This window comes from Saccostrea cucullata, unplaced genomic scaffold (genome assembly GCF_032062105.1).
Source record: "Saccostrea cucullata isolate Sc308-1 unplaced genomic scaffold, CSIRO_AGI_Scuc_v1 ctg282, whole genome shotgun sequence".
Lineage (NCBI taxonomy): Eukaryota > Metazoa > Mollusca > Bivalvia > Ostreida > Ostreidae > Saccostrea > Saccostrea cuccullata.
In genome coordinates, this window is record NW_026933043.1 from 55499 (window position 1) to 77621 (window position 22123).

Genomic DNA, 22123 nt, shown 5'->3' on the forward strand with positions numbered 1-22123 from the left:
GTATTCACTTGACACTCCTGCATTCACAGTATAAAACAGGCCAGTATAGTATTGTACTTCTGATGAAGTCGTATGTTATCCATTAAAATTAAGTTAGCTAGCTCATAATTAAAGGCTTAAGTTTTTTGGTTCCTTATATAATTTTGCAATATTTTTACCAATACAGGTATCATACTTGGTAACAAACCCTGCTTTTCCTTTTAAGAGTTTGAACAATGAATGATCTTACTCAAGTTTACTTATATTTTGTTCACAGAGCCAAAAATTTTGTTTGGAGTTAGTTGCCTATGTGATCCTGGTAAAATATTGCCATTATATGGGTACACAAATCTTATTATGTATGATTCAAATTTTCAATTGTTGAATCAAGACATAGTGTATGTGGGGCCACATACACATTTATCACATAAACTGTGCAGGTCATAGGCACAGCTTGTATATATGTAGAATGATTAACATAATTTAATGCTGATATAGTATTGTTGCTAAGGGTGCACACCATAGTTTGAGGTGACCTTTTACTGAGAATTAGTGTAGAAGTGAGGTCCACATACACTACTCATGTTTACCATGCAAACCCACCACTGATTTACATGTTATGTTGTATTTTATGATTGTGAAGGACCATATTCACATTTATTTCACTGACACATGCACATTTATTTGGTTGACTCTTGTAGGAACATATACGCATATTTTGTGGACATGTGCAGAACAATATGCATATGTATTTTGTTGACTTGTACAAGACCATGTGCACATGTATTACCTTATGACTCATGAAAGATTTATATGCACATGCATTTTGTTGATCTGTGCAGAATTATATTCACATGTATTTTGTCGACTCTTGCAGAACCATACATAATTATGCCAAATTCACACATACATTTTGTTTTGTTGACTTGTACACAACCAAATGCACATGTATTTTGTTGACTTAGTCACTTGTGCAGGACCATATGCACATGTATTTTGTTTTTGCTGTCGTGTGTGGACAATATATGCACATGCACTCATGCAGGTCCCTATGCACACATATTTTGGTGACTTGTGTAGGACCATATACACATGAATTTTGTTGAACTGTGCAGGGAAAAATGTGCAGGACCAAATGCACTTGTGTTTGTTGACTTGTGTAGGACCATATACACGTGTATTTTATTGGATTGTGCAGGACCATATGCACAGTAACACACTTCTGTTTGTTGATTTGTGTAGGACCATATACACATGTATTTTATTGGATTGTGCAGGACCATATGCACAATAATGCACTTGTGTTTGTTGATTTGTGCAAGACCTGCATGGCAGTACATAATGACATACAAATTTTGTTGACTTGTGTAGGACCATAAACACATGTAATATGTTGAATTGTGCAGGACCATATGCACTTGTGTTTGTTGATTTGGGCAGGACCTGTATGGTAGTGAATTATGACACACATTTTTGTTGATTGTGTAGGACCATATACACATGTGATCTGTTTTGCTGACTTGTGGAGGACCATATGCACTCATGTTTTCTTGATTTGTGCAGGACCATATTCACATGTGATGTATTTATAAGTCTTGCAGGACCTGCATGGAACTGCATAATGACATACATTTCTGTTGACTTGTGTAGGACCATATACACATGTAATTTGTTGACTTGTGCTGGTCTATAGACAAATGTTTTTGGTTGTCTCAGGCATGACTATATGCACTTTTTCTGAAGTGGATCCAGAACCATAGGTATCTAAAATAAAGTGTGCAGAAGTGTGTTTTGAATAACATGCATATTTGGTATTATCATGTTCTCCAGAATCAATCACATGCACAAGTTTATAATTTATAAGTTAGCAATTTATTTGCAATACATATTTAAATTTATATTTAAAATGTATAATAATGCATGTTTGCTCTCTTTCTTGGAAATATAATGTTATAATGAGAATAATTTATGATGCATATATGTAGACATATTCTCATGTTGGAATTTACATAACCTGTTATTCCCTGTTGATGTATTGCAGTTGTGCAATACCCAAAGTAAAATAATTATGTCATTCTCTAAGAATTTATCTTGCATGTTCTGATGTTTCAGTTGTATAGAACATGGCTTAAAATATTGATTTAGATGAGAGCACTTGATTTAAAAAAATGAATATCATCATGATCATATACTGGATAGTAGTTTACACTTTTATTTTTCCAGAGTTACCCATCCCACCAAATTAGAAACAGACACTATCCACACTGGGTAACACTTGCAGAAGCTATATAGGCCATGTGGAAACAACAGTCAGAAATCAGATATGCATGCACAGACAACACAACAGTGGACAAACAAGTGCCCATTACCAAGGACATTGCCTCAACATAGCAAAGTATTGTGGCAACAGCCACTTTAAGTTTGGGTGGCGCATTGGTTCATGTTTCTGGGGACTGCTCTATCAACAAGTCCATTGAGTAAGATAATATCATGATCAAATGGTTTTTCACTTAATTCAATAGTTTCTGTAAAAAATATATATCCTAATTTTGAAATAATGATTTTTATACACTTCATGTCTTTTTTCAGTACATGAAACAAGCTTTTGTCAATTCTTCTGAAACAGGGGTTATAGATATGCAGCAGGGCCCAAAATTTTAAATTCCAATCACTTTAACTCAATTGACCGATGCATTTTAAATACTGTGGTTAAAACTCAAAAAAAAAAAAAACTTTAATCTAAAAACTAACCTCATTCAGGATAAAGAGACTCATTTGAATATTTCAGAGCTTTGATCAAGATCTAGTAAACTGAAAGTCATGTCAGAGGGATCTTTACAAGTTTTATGTCAGATGGTACTAAACTACCTAAAATAAAACTTTCTAGAAATCAAAGAAGACTTAGGGTGATCCTAGGATCATTAATATATATACAATTGTGTATATATTTTTTTTAGATGGAAAAAGAAAGAAAATGGTAAAATTACAGGCCCTTTAAAAGATACACATTTTGTTGAAATCATATCTCCTATAATAGTTGTTCTACAAAATATGAAACAAAGGGTGAACACAGTTCATGAATCATCTCTATAATCAGTCTCTGTAGAGCTCAGTAGTCGTCAAGCATGACCATACATTTGACAAATACAAATTACTGTAGCATAATGGTAATCCTAATGAGGATTTACTGTCATGCAGGATAAAATACATGTTTATTAACCCTGCAATTTCTATTGATGATGCATTTAAGCTTATGCATACGATTGTTGTATGCAATGTTGTTTCACGAAGCATGGGACCATACATGTTAAGAAAGTTGCATCACTTGGTATAAGGAATATCTCAGTTAACACTGGACCATATGTGTTAAGTAGTTGCATCATGTTGTATATGGAATATTTCTCTAAACACGGGACCATACGTGTTTAGAAAGTACATGTTTTGTACATGAAATGTTTTACTAAACATAGGACCATATACATGTTTAGTAGGTTACATCATGTTGTAATAGATATTGGCTAAACACAGGACCATATGTGTTTGAATAGTTAGATCATCTTGTATATGGAATGTTTCACTAAACACGGGAGTCAGGACCATACGGGTTTAGAAAGTACATTGTGCATGGAATGTTTCACTAAACACGGGACCATACGTGTTTAGTGGGTCATGACATGTTGTAAATGGAAGATTGTCTAAACACGGGACCATACGTGTTAAGGAATTTATACCACTTTGTATATGTTATATGTCACTGAGCACGGGGCCATACGTGTTGAGGCAGTTTCATTACTTTAAATATACACCATATTTATTAATTTATTTGAAATGTCTCTTGCTGACATCAGTTACCAATAGTATGTCAGATAAGCGTTATACCATATGTATGACATTATCTGTATTGTCAGATTCCGCTTATTAGCTACATTACAGCTTTTCCTTTCTTTCAAGCAGACCTATTTAATTTTTCATGTTTTTAGAGAAAACTGGCAATGTCTCTCTATATTAGAAATAAGTTATTGTAATTCACAGTTTGCTGTTCATTCTATCCAGGAAATAACATACTGTAAACCAACTTTTATTCGCGACAACTTTATTTCGCGATTGACCTAGGGTAAACTAGTTTGCGACGATTAATTTTCGCGATCAAGGCTTTTTGGATCTGTTGTATATTAACAAAGAGGCTTAAAGGGGCGGATTGCGGCGAGAAATATTCGCGATCACGAGGCTCTCGCGAACCTCGCGAAAATTTCTCGCACGCAAATAAAAGTTGGTTTACAGTATTACCTGGTGTCTGAAAAGTGTTTACAAAACTTTTAACCATAAGAAAAGACCAGCCGGGATAGGATACAATATTTATGAATTCAAATTATGCAATAGGCTGAAAACACCTTGTGTAGCAGGGGCCAAGCCAGAAGTTGTCTGTTGGTTCCTTATACATATCCTCACAAATTCATGCAAGCCCTCAGTTTGGTAATCTGTTTTTCCTCTCGAGTGGTCAGAAGTTGTCTGCAGTTAAGAGGAACATTTTTATGCAACATGATGTAAGTTTGACATCTCGGTTGACTGGTCAGAAGTTGTCTGCAGTCATGAGACACATTTTATGCAGCATGGTGTATGTTTGACACCTTTGTTGACTGCTTCAGAAGTTAACTGTCTGCAGTCACGAGGCATATTTTTATGCAGCATGGTGTATGTTTAGCAACTTTGTTGACAGAACAAAAGTTGCCTGCAGTTAAGAGGCAGTTTAATGCTGCGTGGTGTTTGTTTGATACCTTTCTTGACTGCTCAGAAGTTGTCTGCAGTCAAGAGGCACATTTTGATGCAGAATGGTGTAAGTTTACCAACTTTGTTGACTGGTCAGAAGTTGTCTGCAGTCGACAAGGTCAGTGTTCATGATTATAAATTCCCATTTTGCTGTCTGGTTAATATTTACTACAGACAGGTGTTTTGTATACTTTTTAGAATTATTTCATGTTTTGTCCTTTGTAAAGTTTTCACTCAGTCTTATTGGATGTTTCTTTTTCTTGTTCACAATAACTTTTTTATTGTCTTTTGAACTGAGTATATGTCAATTTTTTTAAAGATGTTTAAATGCTTTTGTATTAATCATCCTATTAAGGAATTTTGCGTCTCCTGCCAAGACGCCTTTGGGTGGGTGGATCCAATCTCTGATTGGATTGTGGCTGTTTGTTATTTTGTTTTCCCACCTTTTTTTATGACAGGCAGCAGTTTAGAGCATTTTGTATATGTCTTCCAAACTTATGATGTTTATAAGGGGGTCAACTTAAAATGCATGTATATTGTACCTTGTGAAAGATTACAGGGTTTAAATTTATTCTAGTCTGGTTGACCCCCCTTTTGACTATGTACATCATGTTACAATGTCATTATGATGCTGAGGATCAGATTGTTTAAATTTTGACTAAGATATGTAATACTCTATGTTTGAGTCCTCCTTTTTCTGACCCCCATTTTGTTAACTGTGTTTTACTTTTCCATCATTTACTTTGATAAATGACATATTTCACTTCAGCATGATGTTATTTGTTTTTGCCTGTTTATCAAAAAACAAGCTCAGTTGTTTGGCGGGAGAACTAAGGAACATAAAATAGTAATTATTGCAAATAATTTCATTTATGTGACATGTTCTTGTTTTATCATGTTATTATATAACAGTGACTGTATTGTACATAGCTTTATACTAAGCAGCTATTCGGTTCTTTTTATTGAACTAATTTTACCCGTTTTCCTACATCTAAATATGGGTTCAACCAATCAGCAAAGCTCTTATCCATCACGTGATCATTATTGATCCGTTTACCAAAAGAGAAAGCATGGTTTATTGAACTGCTGAATTTTTCGAACCCACCATCCACCCCATCTGCCACCAATGCTTGTTATTTCTTTCAGGTTGACATTTTTGTTGTTATGTTTTACCCATCTTTTTCGATAGTGTTTGAATGAGTTTAAAAGAGATTTATAGTACTTATTTTCTACCGCACGTTCTAACTGAACAAGTAAACTTTTTGTACATTGTAATAAATGGCAAATCCATGTATTAGGTTACTGTGAATGAGTCCGACATTTATTTTGTGTACCTCGCAATTTTGCTTCGGTCTGCAGGTTTCCAAATGATTTTTATGCCCCACCATGAATATGGCCGGGGCATATAGTGTTTGTCATGTCCGTCTTCCGTCCTTCCGTCCTTCTGTCCTTCTGTCCTTCCGATCTGCGTCACACTTTGCGTTTAGCTCTGTTCAAAGCTAAGTTTCTTTGAAATTATCAAGATATTTTCATCAAACTTCATATGCTGATAGATATTGATGAGAGCTATGCAACTGCATCAACATTTTTTGACCCTGACCTTTCCTTTGACCTTGACCTCACTTTTCTTAAATTGGTGTTTAGCTCAGATTTGAACATACCATTCAAGTTGGTGTTATCAAACTTCACATGTTGATACAAACTTGCATGGATGATGCATCTAGAGATGAACACTACCAGACTTGCTTCGGATGCTGGATCTGACCTACATTTTCCAGATAAGTGACCAGGTTAAAGTTTTTGGAGCAGGTCCATTTCCAAGGAACTATAAGCCCTACCCAATCCAAACTTTCATGGACGATGCATCTAGGGATGAACACTACCAGACTTGCTTCGGATGCTGGATCTGACCTACATTTTCCTGATGAGTGACCAGGTTAAAGTTTTTGAAGCAGGTCCATTCCTAAGGAACTATAAGCCCTACCCAAACCAAACTTGCATGGATGATGCATATAGAGATGGACACTACCAGACTTGCTTCGGATGCTGAATTTGACCTACATTTTCATTCCCAAGTAACTGTAAGCCCTACCTGAACCAAACTTGCATGGATGATGCATCTAGGGATGGACACTACCAGACTTGCTTCGGATGCTGGATCTGACCTATATTTTAATTCCCTAATAACTGTAAACCCTGCCTGAACCAAACTTGCATGGATGATGCATCTAGGGATGGACACTACCAGACTTGCTTCGGATGCTGGATCTGACCTATATTTTCATTCCCAAGTAACTATTAGCCCTGCCTGAACCAAACTTGCATGGATGATGCATCTAGGGATGGACACAACCGGACTTGCTTCGGATGCTGAATCTGACCTATATTTTCATTCCCAAGTAACTATAAGCCCTGCCTGAACCAAACTTGCATGGATGATGCATCTAGGGATGGACACTACCAGACTTGCTTCGGATGCTGAATCTGACCTTTATTTTCATTCCCAAGTAACTATAAGCCCTGCCTGAACCAAACTTGCATGGATGATGCATCTAGGGATGGACACAACCAGACTTGCTTCGGATGCTGAATCTGACCTATATTTTCATTCCCAAGTAACTATAAGCCCTGCCTGAACCAAACTTGCATGGATGATGCATCTAGGGATGGACACTTCCAGACTTGCTTCGGATGCTGGAATTGACCTACATTCTTATTCCCAAGTAACTTTAAGCCCTACCTGAACCAAACTTGCATGGATGATGCATCTAGGGATGGACACTACCAGACTTGCTTCGGATGCTGGATTTGACCTACATTTTTATTCCTTAGTAACTATAACCCCTACCTGAACCAAACTGATCAAATTTTATACACATACGAATTTTCATGTTGCTTTACTAAATATCCTCGGCGGGGCATTCATGTCCTATGGACATATTTCTAGTTCAACATAAAGCAGTGTTGCTTTTTATTTATGGTTTTTCCTCGGTGGTGAGAGAAACATAGTTGTGTTCAATTTAATGCCGGCGCGATTGTATTTTTGGCTGTTTGTTATTTTGTTTTCCCACCTTTTTTGATGACAGGCAGCAGTTTAGAGCATTTTGTATATGTCTTCCAAACTTATGATGTTTATAAGGGGGTCAACTTAAAATGCATGTATATTGTACCTTGTGAAAGATTACAGGGTTTGAATTATTATTCTAGTCTGGTTGACCCCCCTTTTGCCTATGTACATCATGTTACAATGTCATTATTGTGCTGAGGGTCAGATTGTGTAATATTTTGACTAAGATGTGTAATACTCTATATTTGAGTCCTCCTTTTTCTGACCCCCATTTTGTTAACTGTGTTTTACTTTTCCATCATTTACTTTAATAAATGACATATTTCACTTCAGCATGATGTTATTTGTTTTTGCCTGTTTATCAAAAAACAAGCTCAGTCGTTTGGCAGGAGAACTAAGGAACATAAATGCTATGGAAATAATGATTAAGGACAATTTCACTTTAGATGTTTCAAGTAAATGTTTTGGTATTAATTAACTTCCATGTTGACAAAAGTCTTGTCCCAATGTGTTGAAAAAGTGTTAGGAATGTACCAAAACACTTTGTGCATACAACAGAAAGTGTTGGATCTTCTCAGGCTAACCTACAAAAATTCTGAGACAGATACTTTAAGTTTGAATATAAATTTTACAAAATTTTTATCCAAGTCTAATTAATTTTGAATTGGGCAACATCACAGAGAAAAAAATGCATTTGTATGCAGATATGAGCTGAAAAGGCATGCAAATACACTGGTGGTAGAAATGGTACATGTAAATAGAACTAATTTTGTCCTTCTCACAAGTGTTAATATGGCTAATGGAGAAACAATTGTTTTATTTGCACACTTCAGTACTAGGTACAATTAATAAACAGACACAGTTATTACCATTATACATGATGCAAATATGAGCACCATATGAATTTTATTCATGAACAATGTCTTATGAAAATGACACATTAATACAAACATGCACTTGCCTAACATTTTCTATCGGGTCTATGGATTTTTTGTAAATATTCTCTCAGTCATACAAATGCAGGACATTTGAAGAATGGAAACTGCTTGACCAGTAGTTAATTGTCTTGTGTTTTCAAGTTTATTGATAAAGTCGACAGAGATCACGTCTTCATGAGCAAGGAACCATGGGTAAAGAGAACCAGACATGTCTAACTGTTACAGGTGACAGGAAAGACAAATCCAGCAAGGTCCATGCTACACTCAGTGGTACATCCTGACTCGCTGTAAATAAAAAGATACATCATTTACAAGGCTGTAATTACAGACAAATAAAAAATAATATGTGGAATTCTGTAGCTTGTATACTAACACACTTCTAAACTACAAATATATCCACAGGACATGAATGCCCCGCAGAGGGTATATTTATATTTAGTAATGCAACATGAAAATTTGTATTAGTGTATGATATTTGATGAGAATATCTTGAACAGTTATGCAGTTGAATTGCTTACATTAGTATGTATCAGCATATGAAGTTTGACACTGATTTCATTAAAATGAAGTCAAGGTCAAAGGAAATGTTAAGGTAAAAAACCGTTGATGCAGTTGAAAATCTCTCAACAGTATGTTTCAGCATATGAAGTTGAAAAAAAATTATGAACGATTTCTTTAATTAAAACTGACTTAAACACAATTTGATAAAAGTGAGGTAAAGGTAAAAATGTTAATACAGTTGAATTGCTTACATCAGTATTTATCAGCATATGAAGTTTTACACTGATTCAAGAAAAGTGAGGTCAAGTTGAATTGCTCTCATTAGTATGCACACGAAGTTTGATACAAGAGGCCTAAGGGCCTTGAATCGCTCTTCTGATTAATTGTTCAATCTATCGGCTCTTCTGATTAATTGTTCAATCTAACACGCCCCGTGGGGATCCGGGTTAGAATAGGTCCTCAGTACCCCCTTGCTTGTCGTAAAAGGCGACTAAATGAGGCGGTCCTTCGGATGAGACCGTATAAACCGAGGCCCCGTGTCACAGCAGGTGTGGCACGATAAAGATCCCTTCCTGCGCAAAGGCCGTAAGTGCCGAGCATAGGCCTACATTTGCAGCCCTTCACCGGCAATGGTGACGTCTCCACATCAGTGAAATATTCTGGAGAGGGACGTTAAACAGTATACAATCAATCTATCTATCTATATATATATATATATATATATATATATATATATATATATATATATATATATATATATATATATATATATATATATATATATATATATATATATATATATATATATATATATATATATATATATATATATATATATATATATATATATATATATATATATATATATATATATATATATATATATATATATATATATATATATATATATATATATATATATATATATATATATATATATATATATATATATATATATATATATATATATATATATATATATATATATATATATATATATATATATATATATATATATATATATATATATATATATATATATATATATATATATATATATATATATATATATATATATATATATATATATATATATATATATATATATATATATATATATATATATATATATATATATATATATATATATATATATATATATATATATATATATATATATATATATATATATATATATATATATATATATATATATATATATATATATATATATATATATATATATATATATATATATATATATATATATATATATATATATATATATATATATATATATATATATATATATATATATATATATATATATATATATATATATATATATATATATATATATATATATATATATATATATATATATATATATATATATATATATATATATATATATATATATATATATATATATATATATATATATATATATATATATATATATATATATATATATATATATATATATATATATATATATATATATATATATATATATATATATATATATATATATATATATATATATATATATATATATATATATATATATATATATATATATATATATATATATATATATATATATATATATATATATATATATATATATATATATATATATATATATATATATATATATATATATATATATATATATATATATATATATATATATATATATATATATATATATATATATATATATATATATATATATATATATATATATATATATATATATATATATATATATATATATATATATATATATATATATATATATATATATATATATATATATATATATATATATATATATATATCTATCACTTCTATTTGAAGCCTCTATCTCTAAGTATTCCAAAGCATATCGACCAAGCACGATATGCTTTTCTGTGAAGTCGATATATCTATAGACTGACTGATATAAAGGCCCTAGGGCTACATTTGTTATATTATTTTTGATATAGATTGAGAAAACACAATTTGAAAATAATGGTAACAAGGCACAAGTTTTCTCTTTTTAACACTAAGAGACTAGAGATCAAAATAAATTAAGCTTTCTGATGTAATATTGTGTTTCCTTTATATTGATGGAGCAATTTAGAGGATTTACTTCAAAATACTTCCTTTATTTGTATCAATTTGTGACACATACATTCAATATGTTTTATAAAAATGTAGATCCTAATTCATGGCATTGTTATGTCTCATCAAATATAGAACATTAAAAAATATTAATACAAGCTGAAGTGTATATTTTTTTTCAGAAAAAATCAAGTCATATAATGTATTGGCTATGTTATTGTTAAACTGTACTATTAATGTTTAACAGAAAATAATCTCTATTTAAGAAACATCAAGTCGATATACATTACAGGTTCTATGAATAGTAACTCAAGTATAAAGCTGTTATATACTTAATAATGTGATCAAGTTTAAGCCAATCAGAGAGCTTGGAATAAAAATAATAATGTAAAACAAATAAGTACTGTACTACTTTTATATCATATAAATAAATGCTGTAACATAACCAAATTGAGGACCACAGGCCAAAAGAGTTATCTTTGCCTAGGTTACTGTCTTTAAGAATAGATTTATCAAAGATTTTTTATGTTTTCAAGTTTCATTCCCACTGCATGTACAGTATGTGATGGCACAAAAAGATCCCTCACTGCTCAATGACAGTGAGTGCTGCATGAGTATAGGACAAAGATGGCAGCTCTCCACCAGCAAGTACTGGCATCTGCATATCAGTGAAACATTCTCAAGGGGATGTAAAACAACATGCAATCAATCAATCAGTCAAAGTTTTTCTATTTACATCCAAATAAAGAATTATGACCCCCTTTATATAGCCCCGCCCCAGTCTCAGTGAGCTAGCATTAATTAAACTTGAATCAACAATACACAGAGAATTTGAATAATAATATGCATAACCTTGCAGTCCCTGGGAAGAAAAAAGTTTTCCTCTATATGCTAGTTTTAAAATTCGATTTATCATACTGCATCAATAACAAACAAACTTGACTCAACCTGATTACCTCTGCCTTCTCCTGAAAAATGGTTGTTTAATTGGGTAAATCCATCCCTAACGCCAACTTCAATAATTTGCTAATGATAAAGTTAAATAAACCATTATCAAATTAAAAACTAAATAAATAAAAATCTTCACAATGTATAGTATATCTGAATGTCAGTCAAAATAACTGTCTTTACGTAAGTCTTAAAAATTAAATAAAAAATATCAGTGCTAGTCATTTCTTCTCGTTCAGATCGACATCTTGTGTAAGTAATGTAATATACACCTGTGTATATACATTTCATTGCACTCATAGGTGTCATACTCGATAAATTTTAAGTCCGACTTCCCAGTTCCCCTGTTATCTAACATACACGCACTAGCACACTAATATCTAGGTCATTGACACCCGACAAACATGGATGAAAGTCACTCAGAAGAATATTCACTGGGTCCTCCTCTAGTGCACATTAAAATGTGTGAATCCCATGATTTACCCATCGACATTATATGTGAGGACTGTGATGAATTTATTTGTGCCAAGTGTGCTAAAACAGATCATAGAGATCATGACTGGAAAACTCTAACCACGGCAGCTACCGAAAGGAGGAGAGGTCTGCTTAAATTTCTGAATAAGATCAAGGAAGAGGATCTGCCTGGGATTGATGGGAAGATGGAGAAGATTCCACAACAGATCACGGAAAATAAAGAAATATGCGAGTCTGAGATAAAAAAAATACAGAAACATTGTGATGCAATAATGGCCAGACTGACAGAAATCAAAGACCATCATGAACGAACAATAAAGGACAATCTAGTTACAAAGAATGAGCAACTGAACCATTTGAAATCTGAGTTAGAGAAGAAGAAAAGAGGAATTTTAGACACGGTGAAATTTATGGAGGAAAACAACAGCACCATGTCAGATTACAGCTTGATTGACAACCAAATAGAACTGAGAAAAATGTTATCTGAATTGGAGGTTCAAATAACAAATTGTGAACATTCAGTAAGATTCACTAGAGGTGAAATCAGTGATGACTTACTCATGTCATTGATTGGAAAGACTTTGGACTTATGTTATATTGAAATGACTCAAAAAAACTTGCTTCAATATGGTGATAACGGAATATCTGTCTTGCAGGCATTCAGTGAAGACCAATGTTATATTAAAGAATCTAAAACACTGTCTATTGAAAAGGTCAACACACAAGGTGCAAAAGTACATAAACTTAGCATTACTGGTAATGGGATATGTGTGACTGATACAGGTGATGCTTATTTCACTAGCTTCAGAAACAAGTCCATCAGCTGTCTGTCACTATCAGGATCTGTCTCTACAGTCATCAGTACAGATCCACTGAAACCAGGAGGAATCTGTCAGTCAGTGGACGGTGGACTACTGGTCATCTTGAGAGACGAGGAATCAGATCGGTATAAATTAGAGTCACACAGCAGACGTCTGGTGAGACACATCACGGTGACAGGTGATGTCATCCATGAATATGAGTACCAGGAGGACGGTTACACCAGACTGTTTACATACCCAGTCAGAGTAACACAGAACAGTAACAGTGATATCTGTGTTGTGGACCGTACAAGGCGCACTAAAGCTGAACTAGTGATTTTGTCTCCCTCTGGTCGAATGAAGTCTGTCTACCGTGGACAGAACTTGACAGAAAAATTTAGACCAACTGATGTCCTGTGTGACTCCCTCTGTAACATCCTTGTTACTGACCCACCTAACAAACAGATCCATCTCCTGAGTCCTGACGGGGAGTTCTTGCAGTTGCTACTGATATATGAAGTGAACCGTCCTCGCTCATTGTCCCTATACAAGTCTACACTGTGGGTTGGATATGAGGAAGGATGTGTTCAAGTATTTAAATACAAAATGCAAAAATCTAATATACATAGTGTTTGAATTCATATAAAGTATCAGACAGATTTAGTAAAGAATATTTTGATTCATATCAACAGATCAAGTTCTTATTTTGATTTTCAATCATTATAATATTTATATTAAGTTCCACTGATTAAAAAAAAAGCCGGTCCCATCAAATTGGCCACACAAATTTATAATTTTTTTTATGTTTATTAAAGATTTGAAAGTATTTTAACATGTAACTGTAAGAATCAAAATATTAAAACCATCAAAATAAAAGTACAGCTGTTTACAGTAAATGTCTATTTCTGTTGCAAATTGTACAGTCACTTACCTTATTTTTCTGTGCTTTTCACATCTGAACTTTTAGTGATCAATTGTGAAATAAATGACAAAATAAAGTTTAATATCATGGAATTGAAAAACATACTTAGAAAAAGGAATGCTTATATGACTGTACAACATAGGCTGTCTGTAAAAAGCAATGATTTAGAGGGGGATTTTTTTTCATTTTCTAAAAAAGTGAAATTCATTGCCAATGGGTCACAGGTTCTTGTGTTACATATGTAATCAAGTACATGTATTGAAAAGTCACTTTATTGCTACATCCCTTCAAAATCTTCTTTTCTGTTGGACATTTAGTTTTTTGCATAAACTTATCTAATTTTTCTATTAAAAACTGCTTTAATTGATATTTACAGTGTTTTGTTATACTCAAGTGACGGCTATGAACCGTAGATCTCTTGTTATAGACACCCACTCCATTTTTTCCTTTTTTGATTATCTCAATTCTATGCTTAAGAATCCTTTAATCTAAAGATAGTTTATGATAACTTTGTTAAAAATGGTCCAAAGTTCTGGAGAAGTTGGCAAAAATATGAAAATAAAAACAAGATGTGTTTGTGAAACACTATGCGCCCGCTTCAGTTCGAAAAAATATATATTTATCAAATAGGTCACAGTCAAGGTCACGTCATTGGCTTTAGCATCATTTGATTACAGAAATAAACTTAACTAGTGTTAATTGTAACGGGGACCGTTACAGATGTTCCTCAAACGCTCACCTATTCCATTTTTGTACCTAATTCCTGTAAGATATTTTTTAAAAATATGATCTGTATCGAAGGATTTCATCAAAGAATTATAAAAGCTACATTGATATCAACTACCGGGTATATGTTATTTAACGCATTGAACATGCATGCACATTCATGCACATGCAAGATGATCATGCCATGCTATCTCAACAATTAACATATCTATATATTGTGAAAATCAATAATTAAAAGTTTACAATATAGATTTTACTGTTTTTCAAATATATTGGTCATTTAGTTTATTTAGCGTGCGCACGTACATGCATGCAGAGGCAAGTTAGAGGCATTTAAAGTTTTTCAGCCAATCACATTGCATTACACATGCATGCGCATGCTTTACATTATTATTCTTATATATCATGTTGTACATGTTGTAGATCTTCATAATGTTTAACCATGTTCAAAATTTCAAAGTATTCTGTCAAAAAACAAGAAAGATATTGAGACTTTAGTTTCAGCCAATCAGAGAGAAGCGCACGTGCATGCATGTGATCATGAGATCTTGGTATTTTGACCATGTCGTCTTGTCCCTGGTTCAAATATACATGTATCCTTATATAATGAGTTCCAAAGCATTTCATCAAAAATTGAAAAAGTTACATCTATATCAGTTATACTTGACATTTCTCGTGTTGCACATGCGCGCTCTTGCAAATGGGTCATAATGCTCACCTGAGTAACCTTGGTTTAAAGCTTTTTAATGAAATGAAAAATCCAGTTCCTTTCCAAAACTTTTTAGCCATGTTGCTCCAATCTAACTTTAAGGGTAATGATTTAACCAGGTCTGAATTCAAAGAACATGAGGACGCCTTTATATTAATGCAAAATATAGAGATAACAAACAGTATTAAAGCTCAAAGCTCATTAAACAATACAAACTTTGTAGCAGAACAAAAACGAACCTTTAAAACAACAGAAATGGGATTAGGTGCAATGGAAGAGTGAGCATCCCCTGCCGACCGGTCGCACCTGCCATGTGAAACTTGTCATGATCTGTCAACAATAAGGTGTGTTGATAGATCTTATTCCAAAACATACATGATGTAGTATGAAAAACATCAGTCATAATTTGACTTAACAAAAAGTTTTATTTTTTTAAATCAGTATTTCCATAATTGTGTTAAGTCCGTTTACTTAATTGGACTAGACATCAGGCATGGTCTATATAAGTGGGAAGTTGACGATTGAAAAGTTAAAGTCATCCTGTTTATCATAAAGCTTGAAAATGGTTGATAGATTACCATCTACGTCTTTTTCTAGTAAGATATCCAATTTAAATATTAATGAAATTTTCACAGAATCGAGAAGACAATCTTACCTTAAGAAAAGAAATCATGAAGGCAGAGTGCCTAAGAATATCCCATGAATATTGAGCCACCACTTAGACTTTTTCGATATCTTGTGAACTTAAGGTAGTCCGATCCTCAGGTTTATAAAATTAGCAGTTAAGTAATCAAAAATACTCATAAAAGTATCCCTGAATCCACAAATTTATGTTAATTTATCCACAGTATTTCTTTAAAGTTAAAGATTAAAGTTAATCATATTATATAGGGAAAATTGTCAAATCTCCAATACTTTTGCAGAAAAAAGCGAATTCGAATATCAGCATTGCATTTTCTAATTGCAACAAATATATATTAGGTTAAAAAACGATAGGTATCCAGGCATTCAGAGAAAATGTCATAATTTTTATAATTATTTGGTATTTTAGTCCTCTATTTCCATCTTGTATTCTTTAATACATAATGTAAAAGGCTGTTGCTATCATTGCAAGACACCACAAATCACTTCTAATTTCATATCATGCTAAAAAGCATTAGTATATAAGGCTGGATTCAAGAAAGTCTAATTTCTCTAAAACTGTATTAATTTTATTTTTCCTTTTATAGGTTACAAATGTCAACTTTTATAAAACCTTTTCTGAGACTTCCAAAAACCTTGAATCTTATAAAGATGAATAAAATGAAAATTGTTGCATGAATTTTCATTTTCAAGCTTCATTTTAATAAATTTCAAATTAAATATTAATTTTTGGAGTTATCCTTCCTGGCTGAGGACCGGATATCCTTAAAAAAAGAACTGCACAACCGTGAACCTTCTTTCATGATGATGTCAAAATTAAATAAAAAATCAAAGGCCTGAAGGCCTGCGAGTTGACTCGCTCGAGTCAATTGATCTGGGCACCATACCTTAATATATTCAGTTTAGTTTGCATCATAAGAGATTGAATATCATATGTCTGATCCATGTTCGGTTCATAAATAAAGTGTATATTGCTTTTCCTTTATAAATACAGGTTGGAACTAATGGGCTTCCGTATTATTTTGACTGGATTCTATAATGAATTTCAGCACACTAGCTGAAGTGGTCAGTGTTATGGAATAATTAGTTTAAAGATTCCCACAGCAAATCTGGATTCTAAAAATAGATTTTCAACAACAACTAGCTGCAGCTAATGAGAGCAGCAGGTGTTTGTGTTAGGGATTATTCTAGGTCAATTATAAATAAACTTCAGATGGGAAGATTAGATCCGCCTAACATGCTTGAACATATATTCATACGCAGTAATTGTACATCGTACAGATATTGAATAAAAAATTTCTTTAAAAGCATGAAGGCATAAATAATGTTACAGTACAAAATTTTCACCTCTTAAGTTCATACAATCACTCAAACCAAAGCATTTTTTGCTAGAACTATAATATTTGGCGTATGGATCACCTTGATGAATGCGTGATAAATTTTACAGCTCTGAAACGGCTATGTCAACAGGGAGTAGCTCGCTACGCGAGCCAATTCAAAAAGTGTTCTACCTACCAAGAACCCGGTCTCCCGGTAAAAATCACTAAACCCATTACAAAAGATGGTCAACCAAAGCAAATCTAGGACCTGCTGGCTCTGTTTACTAAACTACAGGCATTACTTGTGTGCAAAACTGGTATACATTTCAATGGTATGTTTCAAAATCTCTGATAGTTATTCAATATCTGAAAATGAAAACAAATTCAAGGGTATTTGGTTGGCAATTTCAACAATTTATTCTTTTATCAGTCTCAACATAGATGCCTTTTCATCTTGGTTTTTCAAGGTGCTCATAGTGCCTAAACTGACATTGCCTATAAACGGACCTGTAACAGTATTGCCTCCTGTTTCTCAATACAGTAGTTAAACTAACCACTCGAATATAATCATTTATATTCAGAGGAAAATATATTTAAAACTAAATTTGATGACTAATCTAATTTTCAAGTGAATAAAACATGTTTACTATTGTAGCTTGACAATGTCCATGATTTTGGCATGTACAGTATATCCCTGTCCTATTTATACCTTACGATAACTGTACAAAATTGACAAGAAAACAAAAACTTTTTAACTGTTTTATATGAAGATAAAAAAAAAACAATGTTCCAATGGTGAAGTGACACATTATAATCAAAATCTTGTAATGTAAATGTACTAGAACATTTACTATGGTACACTTCAAGACACTTAGATAATAAACACGCTAATACAAAATATTTATAGAATGTACTTTTGATAAGCGACGCTATACTACAGTAAAGATAGAGAATACATGCCCATTTCTATTCTATTTACATTATTTACAATACTTTATTCACAATATAATTAGTTTTTCATTGATGCAAACAATTTTATTGACATAAATATGTATGATTGGAAAATTCGTAAAAACTTCCTAAAAAAATGTTAGCAAGGTCATGGCACATATAAATAGTTTTTGTCATATAATACACTGTAATATAGGTAAGAAAAAATGCTATGAAAATAATGATTAATGGACAATTTCACATCAGATGTTTCAAGTAAAAGTTTTGGTACTAATAAACTTTCATGTTGACACAAGTCTTGTCCCATTATATTGAAGAAGTGTTAGGAATGTACCAAACACTTTGTGCATACATTAGAAAGTGTTGGAACTTCTCAGGCTAACCTGCAAAAATTCTGAGACAGATACTTGAAGTTTTGAATATAAATTCTACAATTTGTTTTATCCAGCTCTTATTGATTTTGAATTGGGCAACATCACAGAGAAAAATAATTGCACATGTATGCAGATATGAGCTGAAAAGGAATGCATATACACTGGTGATAGAAATGGTACAAGTAAATAGTACTAGTCTTGTCATTCTCACAAGATGAGTGTTTAATATGACTGATAGAGAAACAATGTTTTTTTTTTTTGTTTTTTTTTTTGCACACTTCAGTACTAGGTACAATTAATAAACTGACACAGTTATTCCCATTATACATGCAAATATGAGCACCAATTTTATTCATGAGCAATGTCTTATGAAAATGACACATTAATACAAACATGCATTTGTCTGACATTTTCTCTTGGGTCTAGGGATTTTATTTTTAAATTTTCTCTCAGTCATACAAATACAGGGCATTTGAACATAGGAAACTGCCTGACCAGTAGTTGTCTTGTGTTTTCTAGTTTATTAACAAAGTCTGCAGGGATCACGTCTTTATGAGCAAGGAACCATGGGTAAAGAGAGGCGGACATGACTGTTACAGGAGACAGGAAAGACAACTCTAGCAGTGTCCGGGCCACACTCAGCTGTAAATCCAGGCTCGCTGTAAATAGAAAAGATATACCATTTATGGGGATGAAATTACAGACAAATAATATGTAAACTTATGTAGCTTGTATATTAACACACTTAAAAAAAATGTATTTTGTCATACATCTCGCAAGCATTGTAACATATCAAATGACATTGAAATACAAACAATTACTGTATAACTTTTAATTCATTTAAGGATGACGTTTACTCAGGTTTCAGAAAACAGAAAGGAAATTTTATAAAGTATAATATTTTAAATCAAAAATTGTTCTAAATGGATAAAATAAGCAAGGTTTAAATCAAAATCAATTTGAAAATTTAATATTTTATTATTTAAAGAAAATATACAGGAACAAAAGTCAATGTATGGTAATGCAGAGGAAATTCGGACTAAATTTTTAATTTTCCATTTTTGTCAAAAAATTTTATTTCTTGCAATATTAATCACAAAGTAAAGGTTACATGTATTTTTAAACATCAATTTGCAAATATTATATGTGTTAAAGCCTATAAATTATTTCAAATAATTGAATGCTGTGAAATAAATAAATTCAAAAATATGAACAAAAACCATTCGAGACAACATATCTCAATAATTTGATCATTGACCCCATATAATATTAATACCTCGAGAGTTAGGGCAAAAAAAGTAATCTGAGGGTATCAGTAGTTTAGAGTTCTTATCAGTCAGATTTTTGTAATATTCGATTAAAAATGGGGAAAAAATATAAATATGACAGAGGAAATTCGGACTGTAATAATTATCACATTTATGACCCAAACTCCAATCCTTTCTTTATATGAAGCAACACTGTTCCATTGCTATAATATTTCATTATTTAAAGAGTTTAGTTGCTTGTAATATTTTGTGTGTATAGAAAAAATTGGTCATAGTGTGAAAAATTGAGGTATTTCCCGAGAAATACTCAGGGGTCACTAGCATGAAAAGTAGGTCATTGACCTAGTTATTTGAAATTGAAATTTAACACGAGAATCATAGGTGTTCAATTTGCAATAGGTAGTTTTTCATTCTTATCAGTGGAATTTTTGGTCATCTGAGTAAAGGTATACCTTAATGCTGTTACATAACCAAATAGAGACCCATAGGCCCAATGAGTTATATTTGCCATATCTTACTGTTTTTAAGAAGATTTTTTTATGTCTCAGGTTTGAATCCCTCTGTAGGACGTGGAGACCATATATATAAACCAATGTCTCGTGTCGCAGTAGGTGCTGGCACGAATATCCCTCACTGCCCAATGGCCCTGATGCTGCGTGAGTATACATGTATGACAAAAATACAGCTATACCGTCAAGTAGTGACATCTCCATACGAGTGAAAAATTCTCAAGAGGGATGTTAAACAACATGCAATCAATCAACGTTTTTTCCCTTTACAACCAAATATAAAATTATGAACCCCTTAATATAGCTCCAGTCTAGTCTCAGTGAGCTAGACTTAATTAAACTTGAATCAACATAGTTACATAGAGATTTTGAATATCAATACGCACATAACCTTGCAGTCATTGGGAAAAAAAGTTTTCCTCTATATACTTTATGTAAAATTTGATTTGTTATACTACATCAATAACAAACTTAAGTCAACCTGATTACCTCTGCAGTCTCCTGAAAAAGGATCGTTTAATTGGGTAAATACATTCCTAAATAAAGAATCTCGGTACTACAATGTAGTCATTTCCTCTAGTTCAGATCGATATCGCGTGTAAGTATTGTAATGTTCACCTGTATGTTTACATTTCTTTGCACTAATAGGTGCCATACTCAATAAATTTAAAGTACGACTTCGGAATTCCAGTTATCTAACATACACACACACTAGCACACTAAAATCTAGGTCATTGACACCCGACAAACATGGCTGAAAGTAACTCAGAAGAATATCCACTGGGTTCTCCTCTAGTGCATATAAAAATGTGTGAAACCCATGAATTACCAATTGATATTATGGTGAATTTACTTGTGTCACATGTGTCAAAACTGATCATAGAGATCATGAATGGAAGACACTAACAACTGAAGCCACCAAAAGAAGGAGAGGTCTGCTTAAATTTCTGAAGAAGATCAAGGAAGAGGATCTGCCTGGGATTGATGAGAAGATTGAGAAAATTTCACAACAGATCATGGAAAATAAAGATATGTGTGATTCTGAGATTAAAAAGCTTAAGAAGCATTATGATGAAATAACGACCAAGCTGACAGAAATCAAATATTGTCATGAACAAAC

At 32.4% G+C, this 22123-nt stretch overlaps 1 protein-coding gene across 2 annotated transcripts in view; it reads right to left on the reverse strand.

Moving 5' to 3' along the window:
- LOC134237083 (uncharacterized) overlaps positions 1 to 22123 on the reverse strand; it is a 102450-nt gene that overhangs the window by 17101 nt on the left and 63226 nt on the right. Inside the window, exon 25 of one of the 2 annotated variants that reach the window (XM_062719169.1) lies at positions 18607 to 19885. The exons of the other annotated variant lie outside the window; for it this stretch is intronic. Within the exon in view, the coding sequence (XP_062575153.1) occupies positions 19680 to 19885 (206 nt within the window). The 3' untranslated portion in view covers positions 18607 to 19679. Of the gene's footprint in view, positions 1 to 18606; positions 19886 to 22123 lie in introns of those variants that run through there. 2 annotated transcript variants of the gene reach the window in all.